The sequence below is a fragment of the Parasteatoda tepidariorum genome, chromosome 2 (genome assembly GCF_043381705.1).
Source record: "Parasteatoda tepidariorum isolate YZ-2023 chromosome 2, CAS_Ptep_4.0, whole genome shotgun sequence".
Classification (NCBI taxonomy): Eukaryota; Metazoa; Arthropoda; class Arachnida; order Araneae; family Theridiidae; genus Parasteatoda; species Parasteatoda tepidariorum.
Window position 1 is genome coordinate 104,505,754 of NC_092205.1, and position 24,476 is coordinate 104,530,229.

The 24,476-nt window shown below is 29.4% G+C and overlaps 1 protein-coding gene across 1 annotated transcript; it reads right to left on the minus strand.

Moving 5' to 3' along the window:
- Nucleotides 1-789: 789 nt before the first annotated feature.
- LOC107454727 (calcyclin-binding protein) lies at nucleotides 790-17,540 on the minus strand. Its single transcript, XM_016072002.3, has 6 exons — nucleotides 17,298-17,540; nucleotides 14,513-14,702; nucleotides 10,726-10,822; nucleotides 8,534-8,636; nucleotides 6,476-6,570; nucleotides 790-1,032 (listed from the first exon to the last, which is right to left on the minus strand). Exons 1-6 carry the CDS (start codon nucleotides 17,313-17,315, stop codon nucleotides 873-875), a joined length of 663 nt encoding a protein of 220 aa, XP_015927488.1. The 5' UTR covers nucleotides 17,316-17,540; the 3' UTR covers nucleotides 790-872.
- Nucleotides 17,541-24,476: the final 6,936 nt, after the last annotated feature.

The following is a 24,476-nucleotide window of genomic DNA, read 5'->3' on the forward strand; positions in this document are numbered from 1 at the left end:
CATTGGCACACTCATGTGAAGCTCAATGATATTAGCGCCATCAGGGTCCAGGTCGAAAAAGATAGCTGTCAGATCGTGTGGTTAAAAGTCACTGCTGTCGAGATGACCCCCCGCAAGGGTATGGAATGCTATACCGTGAAAGAAATGCTTCATGTCAAATTCTGTTTCACTTCCTTTGGTCATTTAAGATTTATGAAGTACTGAAAAAAATGAGTTCAGGTAAATCCATCATTAAAATTTCAAATGCTGATTTTTTCAAACAAATTATAGCACAGTTTGCTTAGGAATTACACAATAGAGATGTAATCCAGACAGAATTAGTGTAAATATTGATTTTTTTAAAAAAAATCAGCATTTGAGAATCTGGGTTTACCTAAATTTTATTTTTCAATACTTTAAAAAATTTACATTCCCAAAGGAAGTGAAACAGAATTTGCCAAGAAGCATTCCATTCCCATAAGTATTTTTATGACGTTATCGATCTTGGGGGCAGTTCAATTGATTTTTAGCCCTATAGCCACCACACAATACGACAGCTATCTTTTCCAACCATAACACACCCACAATGGCGCAAATAAATTATACTAATATTGAGCTTCACAAAAAGGCAGTTTATGCATAAATAATTTCTAACTTCAGAAAGCATGAGTCCCACAGTGGACTGATCCTTAAGACCCAGCAGATCACCAAAGTCAAGCGGTCAGTGTGAGTGACCACTTGGATTAGTCTGTCCAGACCATTGTGCAGCTCAAGAGCAACGTAAATGAACTATAACAACGACATCAGAAAGCATGAACAAAAAGTATTTATTTCTAACCACAAAGGAAACAAATACACAAAAAATGTGAACATAATTAAAAAAAAGAAAAAGATCAGAGCACTTCGTCGGGCGATTTTTTGTCCCGTGCTTCGGTCCAAGCTTTGGCAATGGTTCTTTTCATGTCATCATCTCCGTCTTCATACATTTGCTTCATTAAAGTCATGAGACCTCCACTCGGATCTTGATCATCTTTCGCACTTGGCTTAGGTCCCCTAATGGAATACAAATTTTGAAACATGACTAATACTCATATCAATTTGGTTTATACCTTATTCAATTTGACAATACATACAGGGTTCATGCTGTACTTTAAAAATAAAATTCAAGTACTTTTCAAGGACTCTTTAAGACTTATTTAAAATTCTCAAGGACTTAAATTTTAGTAAAAGATAGACTAAAATTTTAAATAAAAATGTCTTGACGATAATAGTTGTTGACGATAAATGTTAGACGATAATAGCAGTCCTGAAAAATAGTGTAAAAAAAGCAAAGGGTGATTGACATCAAGTCAAGGATAAAATTCATGATGCATAAAAATGTCGGATTTGAATTTTACATAAGGCCTATTTTAAGCTAGGTATACAATCTCTGAATAAGCAAAGATCTGGACAAGTCATGAAAAAGAGAGGAACATTTCAAACAATCTATACAAAAATGAAAACAAAGTACACTTAAATTTATTTATAGTAACAAATCTACAGTTAGAGTAAAGAAAATAGAAAACATACTACTTAAAATTATTAAAAGATATTTATTAGTAAAAAACTCATGCATCTTAAATGATATGTAAAGAACAAAACTATCATTAACAAATATAATAAATAATTTTTGAATGTCTGTGGTAAAATATGATTGAAAAAAGAATCAAATAAAGCGGACAAAAATAAAAAAAAGCTGAACTTCTACAACATAGTCACAGGGAAGATGGGGGGGGGGGATGTTCTACATAATACTGTAATATCAATGAGATATATAAAAACAACTCTGCCAGAAGATTTTTATTTAATATTTTTTAATATTTAAAGTGGAAGAAGCATTTAGACAGTGAAATTTAAATTGTTCTTAAATATAATTTTAAAATTTTGATCACTTCTCTAATAAAGAAAATTAATCAATTATTGTCTCAGCTTAATTAGGATCTTAAATTAATTACCGGTCAGTCATTTTAAATTGAAACAGTTGCCAGCTTTCACCTTAAAATCTTCTGATAGATTCTTCCTAACAATTTTCGTCACTTTGACTGTTTTAAATAACCAATCATACTTGAATTTATTAAATTTTTTTCAGTAGCATTAATCGTACGCACTTTCTGCTTGCCTTTCTATTTGATTAAACGTCATCAAAATTTTTTTTTTTAATTAACAATAATATATTTTCATAATATATTTAATGGTAGCCATGAAATTTTTTTTGATTTTGAATTAATTTTTGCAGTATATATATAATTGACTGTTTTAATTAACCTGTGATTGTTTTAATTAACCAATCATACTTGAATTTTTTTTTTCAGTAGCATTAATCGTACGCACTTTGCGTTTGCCTTTTAATTTGACTAAACGCCATCATAACTGAACTGACTAAAACGTAATCATAAAATAAAATTTTTTTTAATTATTAATAATATATTTTTATAATATATTAAATAGTAGCTACGAATTTTTTTTAATTTCATGAACGAATTTTTGCAGTATATATAGAATTACTGTTAATATTTTTTTATTCATTGAATTTAAAAATTTTATATTGCTTTTATTTAAAAGAAAAATAGCAATTTACTAAGTCAGTTTTTTAAATTTTTATTTGTATTAGATTTAAAAAAAATGCCTCTCAAAAAGCAGGTAAGGTCAATTACATTAAAGAAAGCATGTATCATTTGAAACACACATTTCAAAAGTAAGAAGAAACATAAAGCATTGTTCTACTGATGTTGGCTAGCATATAATAATCCCCTTTCCCGGAATTGTGCAGCAGGGGCAGCAAATGAGTAAAACGAATCACCCCATTAAAAATAAAGTTTCGGTTTATCTTTAGAAGTCCCCTTCTACAAGAAAGTATTATTCCATCATTTGCAACATGACGCTATTGACGAGACCCATGGCTGAACCAATTATTTATTTCACCTCAATCTTTCTCACTAGCTAATACTTTTCTTTTACAAATCAGTTAGGATTAAAAAAAAAACGAAATGTGATAAACGAAATGTGAAAAAAAAACGAAATGTGTAAACCCCATTGGAACGTCGGGCCTGGGCACATCCTTAAAAACGGATCTGCTCAGGAGGCTACTGCAGGGGGAAAAAGTTCCTTCCAAGTCCAACTACTCATATTTCTCTCTTTGAGTTAAAAGCAGGGAATACAATAGGGTCAAACTTAGAGCTAAGTCAAACCAGTATTTGCCGAAGACCACGTTGACCAAAGAGGGAAATCGTGACGTGAGCAACTGATAAGCGCGGACAGCACACATCATCAGAAAGGTAGGAAGATTATTATCTCGCACTTACGTTTGTCAGAAGTTAAACACAGAAATGCGGAAAATGGGGCGGTTTTTAAGTTTCAGATACTTTTCAAGGTCATTTTAAATTTTTCAAGGATTTAACATTATTTTCAAGTACTTCTAGGGGCCCTTGAAAATCAAAATGAAATTCAAGTACTTTTCAAGGCTACGGGAACCCTGTACATAAGATCCGATATTCTGCTTCGCGATATAGCAATACTTGAACTCGTATAGTGTCCGCAAAAATAAACGAACCACCCTGAATAACTTTTGATCTGATGATCGGATCTAAACGAACAAGGACTCAATTTCAATGGCCCGGGGGGTAACCTCAAATATGCTAATTAATAAGTGCACACAATATTTTAAGTTACAAATCAGACACAGTAAAGTATGCTTTCCCTAAATAAACATTCATTTTTTTTCCATGCATTCGGATTTCAGACCCCAAAAATATAGGGAGATCGCTATCTGGGAAATATTGCCCCAATGGTTCAGTCAGAAGAACATTCCAAAGTTTGTACCCCTTAATGTCAATTTTACTGTTTGCATATTTCCCACGTCTCAAGAACTGTTTAAGCAAATTGGAAAATTCTGTACACAATTATAAAATTTGTTTATCGAAAGATAATTCTACGTAAGAAACAACTTTTAGTAAATATTTATTATTTAGTACTAGACTAAAATAGTTTGAATTGTAAGATATACAAATGAGCAAAATCAGTCGCATAATGCCCCAGAAATCAAATTTAAAAGAAGTCTTGTTTTAAAAATTTGATTTCTCAAGTACTATTCAACCGATTTTACTCAGATTGCAAAAAATTTCCAATTCGCTTAAAAATTTCTCGAGATATGGGGAAATCCACAAAAATGAACATTAAGGGGTCTAACATTTGGACTGCTCTCATTACCAAACTATTTGAACCATATCTTTCAGATTGCAGCTAAAATCTAAGTTTGCTGTACTACGACGTATGCTTATTTTATGTGTAGGTTAAACAACACCATATAATGTTTGTTTGTGCTATTCATGAAAATGCGAATTTACCATTAAAATCACAGTTGATTGCCTAATAATTACATAGAATTACTAAATCTATCGACTTGCAACAATAGCTGAATCCAAGTTTAACTTAATAACCAATGTTCAACAGCCGACCCAAATTCGAGTTTACGGCTATCGATGCTCTACTTCGTAGCCTTGTAATTATGAACCCAACCCAAAAGACATTCAGGATGAGTACGCATAGAGGCAATGATTTAAGATAGGAACTTGGAGGACTTTTGTGACCTGACAGATTTAACACGCACCAGTAATCATGTAAAATGCGGGGATTCTTTTGATGTTGTAATATATAGTTTTACAAGTGTAAAAAGTTCAAGGGAAAAAATAGGGTAGTTTTGTTGCCTGAACAACTGAAACTAAAAAAGAAACAATGTGCTTGCTTTTTTTCTTATTTTTTTACACGGTAAAATAAAAATTTTCAAATAAAACTACAAGGATGTAGCATGGGTTCACTTGTCAGTTATTATAGCAGTGCTGCCAACATCATCTTCAAATAACAGAAGAGTCACTTATGAAAGCGATATTTCACTTTAACTATTTATTAAATTTGTAAGACGGCTGTTACATTTTATGTCCTCTCTGTCATGACGTATTATTTCAACTTATTATGAGACTTTTATTATTTTATGCCAATTAATTAAACATTGCACCTTAGAGTAGCATAATCTTGTAGAATTTTTGTTTCCAGAATTATTTAATATATTTTATAGTATAAAATACTTGTGCGATTTCCCCTCTGTCACACTTGGAATTCAACTAATGGCAAAAAAAATTTTCAATCAACTTTTTTTTTTTATGCAAACATAAAATAAGTTTAGAAAGACGAGTCTCACAAATATTATACAAGACAAGCCTAAGTGGAAACCTCATCAACTGCATTCATTTAATAAACTAAAATTCATCAACTTTTGATTTGCTATAACAGGATGTGAAAATGACCTAAAATTTAAATTTTACTAAAGACAGAGTATCTGACATTATAGAATGAATTATAAAATTATAATAATTTTTTATTTTTTTTTACTTGCCATGTTTCATCATGTTCAAGTAGTTAGCGAGTATTGTGGCTGTTTTACTTGCATAAAAATAAGGTGACTTTATAAAATTAACATCAATTTGCTGTTTCACTAGGCTATTCTAAGCTTAAGAAGCACTTAAGCAGTTAAAAATTAATAACACAATTTAAATTCAATTGCCAAATATATAATTTTAGGTATTTCTGTACAGCCCCCACGGCAGAAAAGCAGCAACAAGACTTCATTGTCTCAGAACGTTACAGAGTTCTTGCAGAAGGATTTTTCTTTTGAAAAGTAAATACTTTTAAACTCTCTTTTCTATAGAAATTTACACGTAGTATATGAATCGTGCACTTAGATATTCACTTTTCAACGCGCTCAATTTACGTCAATAGTAAAGTAAATCGATGCAATGCTTCGATTGAATTTTTGGCAGTTACTGATATTGATTTTCACTTAGTTTTTAAATATTACAATATATTTCAAACACTATGGAAAATTCGAAGTGAGCATTTGAGTATTTAATTTTTAAGGCAATGATTCTATCGAATTTCTTATTATTTATTACAACAACCTTATCTCAAAACAAAGCACGTATTCGAGCAACCCCTTTTTCGAGGAGTCCGATTCATGTGATTCCATTGTCAATCTTTTTTTGCAACGGATTTCACGATTTTTTATCGTGATGATTATTTACAAAATGCGAGAGTCCCCATCATATTATAAAAAAGCCATTTCCATCACATTATAAAAAAGCTATGACTTGTTCAATTAAAAATATTAGAAGTTTTTTTCGTTGTAAACACAGTGCTTTTGTTATCTTAAATTAGTAACATATATGACTTACTATTAAAAGTATCACTCAGAAAGATATCGGCAGATAGCTAAACAAAAGAAATTCTGCCAAAGGGCCGTACAGAAGTGAAAAGGTAGGAGCACATCATAACGATTGATTGCTCGGAAACCTGTGGCTCTCCTCTGCTACTATGAGCGCTCTTGACTTGTACTATTCTTTCATTAAACTTTCTAATAATGGGTGTCAAAAATTTCATTAAAATAGGCTCGGATAAAAATGCTTACTTGGGTTCTTTAGCTTTCTTCTCAGTTTCTGTTATGTACGACCAATGTTGGGATGAAGATTTTTTCAAAAATACTACAACCATGTCAGTTTTAACCTATGTATCAGATACAGAAATAGAAAAGAACAATTGTAAAATCAAATAATATATATTAAAATTAAGCTAGTCAAAATCCTTTTTTCAATATTTTCCACAATGTTCATTTTTATTTATCATTCTCGATAGATATCTCTAAACCAGAAAGCATAGCTGCACACCTCATGCAATCTCAGCAAGGTTTTTTTCTCTACAATATTTTTATTTTAATAGCAAGCATACAATAATTTTAGCATTAAAAGGCGGTTAAAAAGGGGTTAATGAAACACATAACATATTTTAAATGCAAGTTTAGTGTGTGTGGAAGTGACATATAATAAAAATTAATAAATTTTGATTCAAAAGGGATATTTTTTGCATGTACAGATATTTACAAAATTTTTCAGCATGAAACTATCCACAATTTATAATAAATCAGTACATAAGTCTTCAATATCTTCAGTTTCACTTAAGGTGGCCAGTAAATAATACTTTATCCGAACAGTGCTCTTTATAAAATTCATTTATCATATTTTCTTTAAACCAACATCCAAAATTAAATGTTGGAATAACATTGTTTGTTTTGAATTGGCATTATTATTTTAAAAGATATTCAGCATTCGATAACGAGTGACCGCAAATGCAAAATTTTTTGTTGCATATTTCTTCAGAAAAAAATTAGATAAAATTCTTTAAATTTTATTCTTTTTTTTTCTTATTTGTAATTAAAATATTTAAAAAATTCTAATCTAACCACACGGTTGCTTCATTTATATTAGTTAATTTTTTGTTTTTTACAACAAGGCAATTCCATGGTGCTGGACGTAAAAAATGAACTTAAAATTTCCTTGAAAAAATCTCTCATAAAACCTAAGTTAAGTTTAAAATCATAAAATCTTTATATCAAATATTTAGCACATCATAACCTATAAAAAAAAATTGTTTATTAAAGTTCAAATTAAATGGATAAAATTGTTGGTGTTCGGGGTGCAAAAACAAACTATTACTTATTTACAAATTGCCTGTGAATTTATTTGCAATTTAGATGTAAACCTGACCAAATTTAGAAGCTGATAATTGAATAAAAGACTTCTATGCAGTTTTTAACCTGTAAAATATGATATACAACTAATTTGAAATTTTAGACTTCAGGGTCGAAAGTAAACTTTTCAAGTTGGATAAAAATTTAACTTAATCATAACCATTATAACGACTGTTTTAATTGCTTTAATTCTAATCTAAATATTACAGACAATATTTTTAAATTATATAGCTTCTTAAAATTTAAATTGTCCCCTATTTCCTGCTGGAATAGATGGATTCTATAGCATTTTCCATCTTGTATAAAAGTTAGTTGAAAAATCACTAATTTTAATTGTGCTATGTATATCAACAGCAATGTAAATAGAAATCATATTTAAGTAATATTGCCATAAATCAAATAATTTTAAATATCCTGGAATAAAAAAGTTGTTTAGTTGTCTATTAGTGAAATTGCTTTTTAAAATTCCTTACTCACAATAAAAAATTTCAAATGATATAGCCCATCATTTAACGGTCTTAAACGTATTGAAAATTGATATTTTATAAATAATTACTTCTAAATCTTCAGTTTTATCCTTGAAAATAATAGACTGTTTGCACAATAACACAAACCATTAAAATTGTAATAGTTCTCATGTTTTAAACATTGTGGTTTTTAATAAACTTAAGATAACTTTGAAAAGAAAATCAAATCAAAGCTGATCTTTTCAAGTGGTTGAGCATGTGATTCAATCTTCTTGGCTTTATTGAAAAAAATCTTGTTAATTTTTTCTTTTTTTACACCCTGCAAAGTATTGATAAAAGAAATTTCACTTTTTATCACTTTTAACTAAAAGATCAAAATTTCATATTTTCTCTGACATACCGGTCTTAGTTTAAAATAATATCCAGGCAATATCAAGTTTTAAAAAAAATGAAACTATAATATGTTTTTACTTACTTTAAAATAACTATCAGCAGGAACAATTTCATGAAGTAAATTTTTAATGGATAACACATTGTTAGTTTTCTTTTCAGGAATAAGTATTTGCAGTTCAAATGATCTAAAAAAAAGAGAAATAATTTTTAGATTCTAAGTAACACTATATCAATGATATTAATAAACATACCCTATTTAAAACAAGCTTGTTATTAAAGTTAAAGCAAAAACAGGGCATCTGCTACATTTTAGATTTTCAAAGTCATGACCAATTCCATGACTTAACGAAGTTACTATTTTCTCCCAACAAAAACAGAACAATAAATTAAAAAAGCATTATAATAACATTAATTGAAGTAATAGGTATAACCAAAATTGTTATCACATTTATAGATTTTAAAAAGAAAGAGTTGAAGCAATAAAATAAGTGAAAAAAATACAGAAGCAAATAATTTTTTCTTTTTTGCAGAATTATATTCTAAAGATACTTTTCTTATTCATGGGAAAGAAAAGAAATAATCATGAGATTTCAGTTCTCATTTTGGAATAAAAAAGAATTGCCAATGACTGGCTTGCTTCAGCTAGAATTTTAAATTGATAAAATAAAAATAATAAAAATTATGAAATCAGAGAAGTTTAAAAGATAATTCGCTCTAGAAATGATGTTTTTACTTCCATTTTTTGAAAGAACACCATCATTTTTAATGTACATGATAAAAATATTTTATATTTTAATATAATATGAGTGTGAGTGGGGATTTTGTTACAAATTCAGATACTCAGAACACCATGAAATCTGGAGTGTGATTCCATTTTAAAAATTAGCTTTTTCTGCAACCTAAATCCATGACTTTACAGGTGTGCAGATACCATATAATAAACATACTCTATTTAAAACATGTTTGTTGTTAAAGTTTAAGCAAAAATGAAAAACAATTAAATTTTTTTAAAAAATTTCCTTGCTTTACAATACTTTCCCACTGAGTAATTCAAAGACAATTGTAAAAGAATTTCTCTCATTAATATAATGTTTTACAGTTGTACAAAAGCATTACAGGAGTCCTTGCAGCTGCACATTTAAAAATATCAGTTGGAAAAAAAGTCTGATATGTATAGACAATTATTATCAAAAAATCCAGTCAGTAAAATGTTACTAATGAACATATTTCAAACACATCTGTATCATGCACAGCTTAACATTTTTTACATTCCCCGCTATCAATATTTTCATTTAAGATAAATAAATAATATATATATATTTAAAATATCATTTTGTTCTATCTTGCTGATTCACATTTCTTTAAAAATTTGACATTCAAAAAATAGCAGGAGCATAATTATCATGAATAAGTCTTATAAACAATAGTTAGCATGGGAAGTAAATAATGAACAGTTCAAGAATTTTAAATCTAACAATTCAAAAATTTACAAATTAGTACTTTTTAATCAGTAATATATGCACACACTTAAAATCGAAACATGTTAACCACAATATAAAGAATACATATAGTTGTAAATGTACTTTTGCCCCGAAAAAAAAATTAACTAAAGGCTATAGAGAAAAATAGATAATGCAGACATGTGCAGACAAAAAAAAAAAATTATCTAAATAGTTTTATGGTTGTTACATAGTATGGCTTTCTAATGGAAATTTTTTTCTTTAAAACAATTTTATTATTCGTTTTAAAAACAATTTACTTAATAGAATAGTGAAAAATTAAATAAAAAAATATATATAATTAAAGTTTTGTGTGTTATATATACTAACGTAAAAAACGTAGGTATTCTGAAAGAAAGTGTGTAAATTCTTAGGGGGAAAAAATTCAGTTTATACAGATTGTCCTTCTATGGAACCAACATAATAAAAAGCCATTATTCAAATGCATAATTTTAAATGACCTCTTAGAAATTAAAATGTTTTTAAAAATCTTTCAGCAGCACCTGAAGAAGAACCCTGGAAGGTCTGAGCAATAAGGAAAAACAGTGAAGTAAATACTTGAGTTTAATTCAGATTTCTTCTGCACTGTAAATATTTTTATACTTATTGTAAGTTAATCCTTTTTTCACATCCTTTAGCAACTCTAACAAAGACTACTTTTGTATTAAGTCTAATAAAAATTTAAACTAAAAAAAGAATTCACTATTTTAAGATGTGAACAAATATTTTATCTACAACACACATGCATATAAACTAAACACATTATTATTCTTACTTGGTGTCAAAATCACAGGTAACATTTTCAGCTGGATAATTATGTACACCACTAATAGAAACATAGATCTTCAGAAATTTATCAGATTGATCCCAACCTGAAACAAGGAGTAAAATAAAATATTTTGAATATTTAAAATTTCTTAACACATTTAAATACATAAAACACATCAAAATTTATTTTTCTTCCAAAAAATATTCTTATTTTTTGCTTTAAAAAACTACTTTTCGATTAAAATGTAACATAAATTTCTGAGTAACAACAGTCAGTTAATTTATATATTCAGGGCCTGCACTAAGGACTTCAAAACTTTTAGCTAAAGGCAATTTTAACAATTTCTCACGATTTTTTTATCATACAGGGTTCATGCAGAGATCAGAAGAAGAAAGCCAAGGAGTCCAAAATTTTAAGGACTTATCAAAAATTAAAAAACTTTGTGTAAAAGATAACTAGACAGTTTTTTTAAAAAAAAATTAAAAAGCAGTTATTATAAGAAACTTGCAAAAATGCATATTTTTTTCTAGTCCTTTTGAAATAAATTTTGACTTTGTCAAACTTCATCAAGAAAAATAAATAAAGTTATCACTTTTACACATAAATACATTTTCCAGTTTCAAACATTTTAATAAATCTTGTTAAAGTACAGATGTTAAAGATTAACATAAAAACCTACCAATCTTATATTTTTAAATTTAAATACATAGAATCTAAGGCATTTTATACAAGAAAAAAAAAATCACAGTAAAATATTAATTTAGTTTGCTTGTAACATGTAAAATTAAAATTATTCGGCTGTTATTTTTTTCTTCTAACTCTTGCAATTCAATTTTTTTTTCTTTCAAAATTTTTCTTAAACCATCAGATTTTGACAGCTAAGTCATCACTTAGTTTCTCTACTTGGACAGCAATTTATCAGCAAACTTAGTAAGTTCATCCATGCAATGCAATCAATAATCTAAGGAGCACCCTGACTATGAATTGAATAATTTTATGTGGGGATAGTAGTTATCGGCAATGTCAACCTTCATCTATGAAAAGGTACACCACCATAGAATCGAGTTAACATGTCTCATAAACTAGGGAATTGTATTTTTGTAGTGGTAGATACACTACAAATCACATTTCACTTTATGGTTGGGGATGAGTAAAGGAACAGAGAAAGGACGTGGATGTTTTATAGACTTTGAGGGAAAAAAATGGGAAAATGTTGGAATTAATTTTTATTAATTCCTTAGACTAGAACACCAATATAAAAATAAAACTTAGGCAATATTATGTTATTGTCACAAGAAAGCTTTTTTTCTGTAAAATTATTTGGATGATAATATGCTATCACATAATCTCTGTTGGTACTTACATTATCTGGACCCATTGCTGGGGGAATTGTGGGCCCGCCCAACTCAAAAATCCTGAAAATTTCTTGAGTAAAATCATTCAAAAAATTAATATCTTTATAAATTTGAATCATTGAAATTTTCAAAACATGATATTCTAAATGAATTATATGCAGCATGACTTAAATGAATAATTATGTGAAAGTTTACTTTTATCTCTAATGTGATTGATGATTTCTTGAAACTTCTGGACTTTGGATTTCCAGAAACTTTCGGATCACGGTTAGCGAAAAATCCAGAATTTTTTCGGAGCACAATCACTCCTGTTATTGTAATTTTAAATGGTTATGTGATGTATCTAATGGATATTACCTTAATTCAATGAAAAAAATACAGGATTTATTTAGAAAAATTCCATTTGACCTTTTTTTTCAGGATGTGAAGGGGTATATATATATTTCCTTTCTTTTTTTTTGGTAGAAAAAAAGTCATTCACCAATACTTATGCCAAAACACAATTTGTTTTACTGAATACACAAATTTATAGCATTTGGTGACGTGGCAAATGCTTAGCACAGCCTGTATATCATATTTTATATATTATCATTTATAAATGTTACTTTACAGAGGATTTGAATATCAACCCATCTATTATATCAATTTGAAAGATAAATTTTCTTAAATTGATTATTCACACTGCGTGCACTTACTTCATTTTAAAATTTTAGAAACATCTCTAGCAAAATGTTCCTAGCATAGTTACTAGTTTTAAAATCACAAAATGTAACTTCAGAGAATTAATAATTAAAAAAAAACAATGATTTCAATATTTATTTATGTGTTCAATGAAAAAAAATTTTTTTTCTTAGTGAACAGCAACTTAATTTTCAATACTAGCAAATCTTATATCCTTACATAAAATTAAGTAAATAAAATTTAAAGACAACTACAATTTACTCTCGATATCTCAAAGTTATTAAACTTTGAGTGATAGGTAAATATATAAAGTAAAAAATAATAATTTTTCTTTTGACGAAACAAAGTTATTAAGATATCGAGAGTATACTGTATTAAATTTTAAATCAAATTCATAAATACAAATTCTGGATTACCAATGTTTGAACAATAGTAACAAAAGCATTTACAATAATTTAGAGGAACATTTTGCAGAGCATTTTGTTAAACTTTGAAATAATTCATAAGGAGAATAAAACTTAATTTATTAAAAAAACTTTTTTTCAACACATTTATTTAATAATATAAAACCTTAACACCAGAAACACATTTAACCGCAACTGATAACAGATATATGAAATGAAAAATCATAGTAAAGTAAACCAGGGTTTATTATATCAAATAAAAATAAAGTAGTTGATAACATGTTCCTATTATATCCATTAATTATATTAAAAGTAAACAAAAAGTAATTTAAAGGTTATTTTGCAGTATTTTATCTAGATGTAAAAAAAACTGGCATATGTTCAATGCAGCTATAGATCAAGGTGTCATAAACTAAGGATGTTCTCTTAAAAGAGGAAGAAAAAAATATTTTATTCATTAAAAACGATCGTCATTAAATCTGAATATTTTTCATTCATTTCTTTTAAAAGTACAAACTATTTTCGTTTTTATATTATATGATTCACCTCAAATGTCCAAAATATTATTTTTATGAAATATATCTAAATTTTTGTGGAGCATACGAAGCATTCAGCAGCTCAAAATTCTGGTGGAAGAGTTGCCATTCCTGAGTATTTCAAGAACTTTGAAAATGTATGCAGGTAAAAACACTGGTTGTTTATCTTAAAAACACTGGTTGCATCTATAATAAAAGTTTTGATAGTATTGCAATACTAAAGCTTAAAACAACTCTGTACATTTTTCATTTAACTGGCTAATTTACCTTTTCTTACAAAAGGGGACAAAAATATCTGGCAGAAAAACGCTAAAAAATTTACATATACAGTAGGGAACCGATTATCCAGAACGATCGGGACCATCGCAACAAAAAACCGTTTTTTTTTTATTGTCAAACTCAACTAAAAAAATAAAAAATATTTGGAAATAATCTTAAATAGAAGAAAAAACAATGAAGTAATACACTAATGATTATTTCCAAAATGATGGTAAGGTAAACATCTTTCAAAAAAGAAAGAAAAATCCTGAAATCTTATGAGGAAAATTTTATTTATTTATTTTTTTTTTTTAAAATGGCGGGGAAAATTTATCGAATTTCATTCCGGTTTTCTGGTTTTCTGATTTCCAGATAACGGGTTCTGTACTGTACAATAAATGATACTAGGATAGGAAGAGCAACCAACAAGTTGGTCTCCCTTATTGCACATTGTTCTGCATTATTACAAATGAATTTTACAATTTTAAAAAATATTTCTTTTTAAACAAAGGCCTAAAAATAGAGAACGAATAGGACTAAAAATAATTTGAACATTTACCATAATTCTGAATTTTAGCTGAATAGACATCACTACGAACAGCTTTACGGGTTATCTTTTGAGCCGAACTCTTTGCTTCGTTTAAAGCAACTTGTTTCAATTTTTCGGCCTCAGTTGTAAGGATTCTCTTCACGTTAGGACTTTCGGTAAGTTCGGCAAGTCTAACGAGCTCTTCAGCATCTTTAATTAACTGAAATTATAAAAAAATTTCTCCAATAAGTAAACTCAAGAAACAAACAGTTTTATAAATACAAACTTTCAAAAGACACAGTTAACATTTTTACAAAGAAAACAATATTCTCGAACACAATAAAACCTGTCGAGCTCACCACACATGTAAGTTGACCTCTATTATAAAAACCAATTTTATGCAAAATATTGAAGAAGAAAAAAAATCCTAGTAACCTGGTGATTTGCCTATCTTCTATGTTGACTACTTTAATTTTAAGTCAAATTTGTCAAGGGGTGTTATCAGGGTTTATTGAGACAAAAAGAAAGGCTTTTATTTAAAAAAGACTGTCTTCATAAGCTTTTTTATATTTAATTTTTCAAAATAACATGCATGGATCTGATTTATTTTATTTATGACCACTCAGTAAAATATGTTATATTGTGCTATGTATTGGATTGCACTAATATAGCAACAAAATTGAATATTTTATTTACAAGATGAATAACTTAACTCCTTTTTTCCCCATCCAATTTAGAACTATGGCATACATTACTCTTAACTTTAAAGCATACACATGCTATAAATTGCATAAGCGTAAAAAATAAGAAAAAAGGAGCAATGACTAAAAGATATAAATAGTTGGTACACTTTTTTCGATGCTCCGTCTACTCGCCTTAATAGATCTTTTATTCAAAAAAACATGGAATAAAACAAACGTAAATGAAAAATCCCACTTAAAAAAACATTCAGAATTTTGATAAAATAGACTCACTCAAACTTCAACAAAGAACTAAAACATCAAAAAACCAAAACATTTTTTAACCTCAATTGTTGGTCTGAGAGATTGTTGAGTATTATTTTATGGTGATTCAAGTCAAACTTTTAATGAATATGAAGTATTAAGATTGTTGCCTAAAATAAGTATGGTGTTGTGAGCAACATCAACAATTATTCGAGAAATAACAAACAAAAAAAGAAGAAAATCCTCACAGCTTTCCTATAATAGGACCAATTGAAGAAAGTTTAATAATAGGTAATTATTGCATAGTTCATTTGACATTCTACCTTAGACCATAGAATATGTTCAAATGCAACAACCAGGATATCTGCAACATTTTAGATTTTCAAATCCATGACTCTTCATGATTAATTCCAAGAATTTTTCGTGGCTTACCGAAGTTACTATTTTCTCCACAAAAACACAGCAATAAATTTAAAAAAGCATTATAATAACATTCATTAAAGTGATAGGTATAACCAAATGTGTTATACTATGCTATACTACATCTTCATATTTATTTACTTAAAATTTAAAAAAACAGAGTAAAGAAAGAATTGAAGCAATAAAATAAGGGAAAAAAATACTAAAGCAAAAAAAATTTCTTTTTTCTGCAGAATTATATTCTAAAGATACTTTTCTTGATCATCAGAAAGGAAAGAAATACCCATGATTTTTCTGTTCACATTTCGAAATTAAAAGAAATTCACCAATGACTGGNACTAAAGAAAAAATTTTTTCTTTTTTCTGCAGAATTATATTTTAAAGATACTTTTCTTGATCATCAGAAAGGAAAGAAATACCCATGATTTTTCTGTTCACATTTCGAAATTAAAAGAAATTCACCAATGACTGGCTTCCATCTTAAAAATTATATTTTTTGGCAACCTAAATTCATGACTTTACATGGATTTTTTTTAAAATTAGTTAAAATCATGACAAATTTAGTTTAATACCGAAGTACATAACTTTCCAGGTGTGCAGATATACTGAATATAACTCTTCAGGATGTCAACAATAAGTTATGTATATGTACCACATAACATTGTCTTCTGTGGAAAGTAAACATAGAGAAAAATTATATCATTAGTTGATCAAAAACATCATAGTAACATTAAATGCAATATTTTGGAAGAAAATGTGCATAAGGCATTACAGAACAAAGTTCTAAGAGGCAAGTCTAACAGAACAAAGTTATATTTTGACAACAACTTCAATTTTTACAATTCTGAAAACTTTATGGACATGCATTAAAGCAAGAGATATGGTATTTTCCAGAAACTTTTTAATGAATTTTCTAAACCATTAAATTAATTAGGTATGGTATAATTAAAACCACATTCATTAAAGACTACAAGCAAATAAAACTTCTATCAAAAATAGGTAACTAACAAGTAAACTAAATTATTAACTGTGATGTCTTTTTATAATTTTCCTTTCTAATAAAAAAAAAGTATATTAACAATGCATAGTGCTGTAATAGAGTTTAATATATTTTTCATCATGTTTCCGCAAAGACCACTGAATCAAATTTTCATAACTTACTTTAAATTATAATATTGTACACTTAAAAATTATACAAATACTTTTATTTTCAAAAAAAAAGAAAAATTTACTGATTTTGAAATCTAGTGATTCTTGCACGTTTACAACATTCATCTTACTCGAGTATTCGATTTTAAATGGCGATAATTCTAAAAAATACTTTAGAGAACAGTAAGCACAATATAAAAGAAATATAACACAGAAAACAATACATTAAAATTATTCAAAGGCTGAAGAAAATTACACAGAATAAACATAGATAAATAATACAGAAACGGAATCAAACATACTGTTTCTGCTGATGACATTTTTCACTTAAATGTATTTGTTGCACCAATAATTGAAACTGAAGATTTCGTACTTCAATGTTACTGTTGAAAAACAACCAACAGTACGAACAAGTAATACCAAACAACAGAAAAAAGCGAAAATCCAGAAAATTCTGGTGGTCGTAATTATTCAAGGGGGAGGGGGAAACAAGTGAAGCATTAACGCGCTTGTAACCTCTTATTAGGACATAAAGCAACTGTTGCAAACTATGATAGGCTTTTAGCTTGGATGGCTCAGTTTTATTAAAATTACTTCAAGAGTGCGCAGGTACTAATGCACTACACGGTGCTCTGGTATTTTCTAGCATCGTGATCTCGTCAAAAACGAATTCGCAAAATGACCCAGTATGTTCTTCCATCATCATTGGAAAATTCTCACTAAACCTGAATGACGATTGCATCTTCGGTTAACCTGTGGGGCTGGTCGTTACCGACTATGTCAACCGTCATCTATGAAAAGGTACCCCATCATAGAATCGAGTTAACACGTCTTATATACTAGTGAATTGTAATTGTAATTTTTGTAGTGGTAGATACCCTACTGTACTCCCTCACCAGGATTATATCTGTGATAGAATTCGACGAACGGATACCACTAGTTGATTCACTGCTGTTTAGTGAAAAGCCGGGAGAGTTGTTTTAAGATCACCGTACTTATTGAGTGCTGAATGTGAGAGGTGTATTAACTTCACGGTCGTAATCGCTTCTGTGTTGCCGTTAGCCGTCGANCGGATACCACTACTTGATTCACTGCTGTTTTGTGAAAAGCCGGGAGAGCTGTTTTAAGATCACCGTACTTATTGAGTGCTGAATGTGAGAGGTGTATTAACTTCACGGTCGTAATCGCTTCTGTGTTGCCGTTAGCCGTCGAGTGTATGCAAGTTGACGTTGTGTGTGAACGAGATTGAGTAGCAACAGTGCGAGGAGGTGGATAATGTCGCAGTCACACGTAGCAAGTCAACCGTTCAATGTGGACCATCCATTGAAGTGGGCGTTACTGTCAAGATAGACGTGTTCACATCAAAGTGGACGTTACTGCCAAGGTAGGCGTGTTCACATCACGTTCAAAAGTCACCAATGTGGGGCTGGTCGTCATCGAAAATGTCAACCGTCATCTATGAAAAGGTACCCCATCATAGAATCGAGTTAACACGTCTTATATACTAGTGAATTGTAATTGTAATTTTTGTAGTGGTAGATTCCCTACAACTCATTGTATCTGCGGGAGTGCCCAAGTAATTTATTTTTTGAGTCCTGTGTCCTAACTTGAAAATTGAAAAGCATTTTTCCATGAGGGTCCAGTGAATTTAAATGTTTGTTCACCAGTGATCCATAATCGAAAAACAAACCCAACTAATAAATTGTAATTCACGCTATCAACACGTAGCTTGAAAATTTTCAACTGTGATTTGGCAAAAGATTTCGTTTTTTTTCTTCTAATTTTTCCCCATTATTGAAAAATTAATTAAACTGAAAACTCCACACTGTAAATATTGTCAGTTTTAACGTGATTAGTAATCTTTCTATCGAAAGACATGTTTTTGTCTATTTTCTAACATGGATACGAAAAAAAACAGAATGTTCCCCAAGCAACCAGCGTATGACGTAACATTTTGGCCAAGCAGTACATAAAGAGTTGCGATTCAGAGCTAGAGAATAAAGTCTTTAGAGAATCACGTCTGAATTATTGGATTTTGAAACATCTTCCTCCTCTAATGAAATAGGGAAATTGATTGACGTGGACATTGTGACAGCTCCGTCGTATCCATCGCCTCCAACTCCTTTTCCAAACATCATGCTTGAACCTCAGCCGTATCCAATTGTCTCCACTGCCACCAAAACATTGTCATAAATACTCGGAGTATCACAAACCCCATGGATCACAGAGAATCACAATACCACATGGGTTTCGGAGCAGCCCAATCAATGCTATCCCAACGGGTTTCAGAGCATCCCTATGGATTCCAAAGCATCCTAAATCCCAAGGAGCATCCCAATTAATTTCAGAGAATCCGAATAGCTTTCAGAGCCCTCGTATGGAGCTTCCCGTAAATTCTGGAGCAGTGCAAAGATACATAGTAATCCAAGATAGCAAAATAAGGTTTATTTTCACTCAGCAAAAACCTTTTGATGTAAAAACCTAAAAAGATTTTATATGCGGTTTACGTGTAAACCTTAAAACGAGATCTGTGACCATCTGCTCTATTCTACGCACAATACCCTCATCCAAAACCTTGGAAACAAAAGGCTTTAAAAAATAATTTTCAACCCTTTTAGGTTGAAAGGTTTGAAACTGCAATATTTTTGCTTTATTTGAGAAAAAGGTTTTTAGTACAAACATTTTCGTGACAATGAAATGAAAATTTGGAAACTAGGTTGCCGTAAGGCTACATGCTTTCTGGGAATATGAATGTTGTTCAGAGCAACCTAGTGACATCAGGGCCGTCCTATCCATTAGGCACTGTAGGCAACTGCCTAGGGGCCCCGCCATGTTCAGGGACCCTGTGCTACAGAGAAAAAAATTGACAATGTTTCTTAAACAGTAAAAATTTAATTCGAAATTTCAATGACGATTGTCTTGCTCTGTACATTACATCGACGCTATTTTAGTACATTTCTGAACGCATTCCAAATTAGATATTAATATTATGGTAGTTAGTTCATATATAACGCAGTAATATAATCGCAAGCAATTTTATCGNCAAACCCCATGGATCACAGAGAATCACAATACCACATGGGTTTCGGAGCAGCCCAATCAATACTATCCCAACGGGTTTCAAAGCATCCCTATGGATTCCAAAGCATCCTAAATCCCAAGGAGCATCCCAATAAGTTTCAGAGAATCCGAATAGCATGGAGCATCCGAATAGCTTTCAGAGCCCTCGTATGGAGCTTCCCGTAAATTCTGGAGCAGTGCAAAGATACATAGTTATCCAAGATCGCAAAATAAGGTTTATTTTCATTCAGCAAAAACCTTTTAATGTAAACCTAAAAAGATTTCAGATGCGGTTTACGTGTAAACATTAAAACGAGATCTGTGACCATCTGCTCTATTCTACGCACAATACCCTCATCCAAAACCTTGGAAACAAAAGGCTTTAGAAAATAATTTTCAACCCTTTTAGGTTGAAAAGTTTGAAACTGCAATATTTTTGCTTTATTTGAAAAAAGGTTTTTAGTACAAACATTTTCGTGACAATGAAATGAAAATTTTGACACTAGGTTGCTGTAAAGGTTGCATGCTTTCTGGGAATATGAATGTTGTTCAGAGCAACCTAGTGACATGACCGTGTAACGTGCTCAGCTGAAACTCGACCACAATCAAATGTCGTCACACATGTGTAGAATTTGCTGTTATCATGAATCGGGTTGGAGAAAATATTCTGAAACCTGATCTTCATTAAAAAAATTTTTTGAATGTTTATAAGCATTGATTGGAAGCTCACAAACTTATTATTGGTTGAATTCAAGCAATTCTCTTTAACCTTTGGGACATTGAAAATATTGATCAGTGACACATTATCAATTGACAAAATTGAAGCAAAGATTCACAAATGAAATGAAGAAACGAGTGTTGCGCTCTTGCAACAAACTTAGAAAATTTATTTTCATTATTCATTAATTTATTTATTTAGTAAATAATCTGAGAAAACTGAATCGAAAAGATATTATTTGATTAAAAACAACATAGGCAGCAAAAAATTACAAATTGGAAATAAAAATCGACATGTTTTAAACGCTCAACCATAGGCGCCCAGTGGTCACCCATTTTAATCAGTGAGCAGGTTTTAATTATTAATTATCCACGTCATCAGAAACATTTTGTCATCACGTTTAAATACCGGATTCATAAAAATGAATCGTATTGTGAACAAAACGACTAAGAAAGAAGGCATTTTTAATATCAACCCCATTTTACAATTTTTTGTCACACCAAAAATTTAGTGGTCAGAATATATAGAAATCTAATGGTGCAATGGCGGGTAAATAGGGTGGGTGATTGGAGAACTCTCACCCCAATTCATAACTTTTTAAAAAACTTTTTAGAACTACATCGGATGTTTATCAAGTGATTTAACACTACATTGCCCAAGGAAGTCATTTTGACTGCTTTTAATCAATTATTAATCAATAATTTTGACTGCGTTTAATCAACAAATCCTTTCTGATAATAATTTCCGAGGGAGCTTAAACATTTCTTAATCATCTTTTGATTCTTCTCTGTTTTTTTCGAGCCGTCGAACAACTCTTGATATTTTTATTATCGTTTTCCTTAGTTGTGATTCGTTTGATTTTTACAACTTTATACCCTCCCCTCTAATAATTAATAATTTAAATATTATTTGTTGAGAATTATAGATTTTTTTTACTTCTATTTTTTACATGGATTCTAACTGAGGGTGGTCTATGTCAAACACTTTGTAAAACAAAAGAGTTTACCGATAGGGAACATGCATGGATATTTAAAGATATGCCATTTTCAAATTTTTTGTTCTTTGAAAAAAAAGAAAGCAAGAAAAGAGGAGAAAAATTGCCTGTAAATGTATTTTTTAATTTATGTAGCTCTGTTTATAAAAGAAAAGCGTATATTATGAATTTCACGTCAATACGAAGTCAGCCATAAAAATATTATTTCATACATTGTGTTTTGATAATTTAGCTTTGAGTTTTCTGTCACTTCAATATGCATTCTATCTATCCTTATTTTTACTGCAACTTCAAATCTATTTGTATCGAAAACAATTCCGATGAATGAGGCTTATCTTATGATGAGCCGGATGTTATTTTTAACGGCGTTCGGTGATTTTTATTTTTATTTTCACTAGTCCGAATTCTATTTTGAAGTAAATTTCTAAATTTAGTAATCTTTTAAAGAATAAAAGAATTTTGCTTTCATTTCTTTGCTTACAAAAATATAATAAAAATGAGTTTTTTTTTCTTCTTACAACTTGACGATTACGGTGCTAAAAGCTGCATGCATGTATCTTATTTTATAAAACAATATAAATTTATATCAAAAAATATTAGAAATCGTTTTATGAAAAATGCGAATTTGAAAATATCGTTTGCTGAGTAATTTATTGAATGTAGATACCACAAAAGTACAATGGAAATACAGTGACATACTTAGGAAAACAAATGGTGAGGTACTTTTCCAGTCGGACAGTGTTCCCTTTCATTTAACAATTCGAATTTCTTTCTAAAAAAATAAGTTCTCCCTAGTAGAATATATTTCTTTTTAAAACCGTTTTTAACTTCTCAGATATATGAATGTAATTTATAAACTTTGCAAATGGCCATGTATAATTATCGCAGCATGTATTTCGTCACAAATACTGTCCCCTCCCCAACGGTGAATTCGACGCATTAGTCGAGTGTAAAAAAAGGGGTGAAAAAATTAACTCGAGGCACACTTTCACTGTACCGTGCTTTTAAGGATTTTATCGACTCTGGGCATTTTATCATGTTGGTGTCTTGTGTATAAAGTATATATTAGACATTAGTTTTTTTTTTTTTCTAAAATTATTTTTCCGTTTAACGATCAAATTTCTGACAAAATGTATAAATAATACTTAATAAACTAAAATTCTTAATACCACTCATAATAGAAAGGGTTTATATTATTATTTTATCAAACTAAAAAGATTCATGAATTGCAGAGAACCAACAATTGACTTACATTTTATTGAATGACCAGCAAATGAATTAATTAAGAACTGAAACATCTTTAAAAATAAATTATACTTTTGTTCTTGATTTACAAGTAGATACCCTAATTCTATATTTAATGGGTTTCAAATTATTTGTATTGACATTAATGTGTATAAAATAAATAAGTATAAATAAAATATATTCATGGATAATAAAACAGCGATTTATTTTACAAACAACAACGAGAGCATTAAAATAGGAAAATGGCATGAAATGTACAATGAAAAATTCTAAATTAAAAGTAACATTTTTATCTATATTTGAGCTCTTGAAAATGTTTTATTTTATTTCTTAGTTCATTAAAAGAAGTATAGTTAAGAGAAGCAGAATATGGTTGAATCTACCTTACTTCTGGCTCCATGGGAACACAGAAAAACTAGGTTATTACTAGTAGTAATGACTTTTTGATAAAATTAAGAACAAAATATTTTTTATTATTATTATGCTGTTTCGTAGTAAATGCGGTAAAATTAGGAAATTTTAAGCAAAAAAATTCAAGCCTGTCCCCTTGTAAGATCTGGCAATCTTGTTATGAAAAATTCATTCTTGAAAAATTTCCCGTTCATGTAAGTTCATTTGAATTCCTTACTCGCTTTATAGATTTCGTTTTATGGTTTATTCTGTTTTTTCTTCAAATTTTATTTTCTGTTTTTAAGTGCTAATTTTACTTAATGTGTTCTATTTGATTTGTAGTGAATTTTTTATAAAGAGTTTTTTTTAAGTGCTCCTCACACTATTGTATTGATATGCTTTGCTTTGGCTGTATTGATACAACATTAGAAAGCACTCCTCTTTGCGGATATAATCGTGAGAGCTGATGAAAAGATTATATCTTTTATTTTCCGGATTTTTATTAATCTTTTNTATATATACACAACAAAATAAATAAATACAAAAAAAAAACACGAAGAAGATTAAGAAAAACAATAGGTTTCATTTCTTGCGCATAAGCTGCAAGTTAACAGAACTCATTAGATAAGTTCAAAATGAAGATAAAACAAAGGAAAATTACAGACAAATGAAAAAAAAAGTGGGAGGGGAAAGAAAAATAATAATAAAAAAAATGAGAAACAGCTGGGTGATAAAAAAAGGATACATTTTTTTAAAAAAAATCCCCGGAAAATAAAAGATATAATCTTTTCATCAGCCCACACGATTATATCCACAAAAAAGAGTGCTTTCTGATATTGTATCACTATAGCCAAAGCAAAATATATTAATACAATAGTGTGAGGAGCACTCAAAAAGTTTTCTTACAAAAATTACAACAAATAAAATAGAACACAATAAGTAAAAATAACACATAAAAACAGAATATATATATATATTTATATATATATTTATATATATACTTATATAAAATCATGCTAACTCTTTTTTATATTTTTCTAGACATTTTCAGCTTCAGTTCTTAGGTACTGGTCT

Coding starts and splice junctions, on each gene's coding strand:
- LOC107454727 (XM_016072002.3), bottom strand. Junction 8,637..10,725: donor ACCTGTGATTTTGACACCAA/GTAAGAATAATA, acceptor TCTTTTTTTTAG/ATCATTTGAACTGCAAATAC. Junction 6,571..8,533: donor CTGCTGATAGTTATTTTAAA/GTAAGTAAAAAC, acceptor TCTGATACATAG/GTTAAAACTGACATGGTTGT.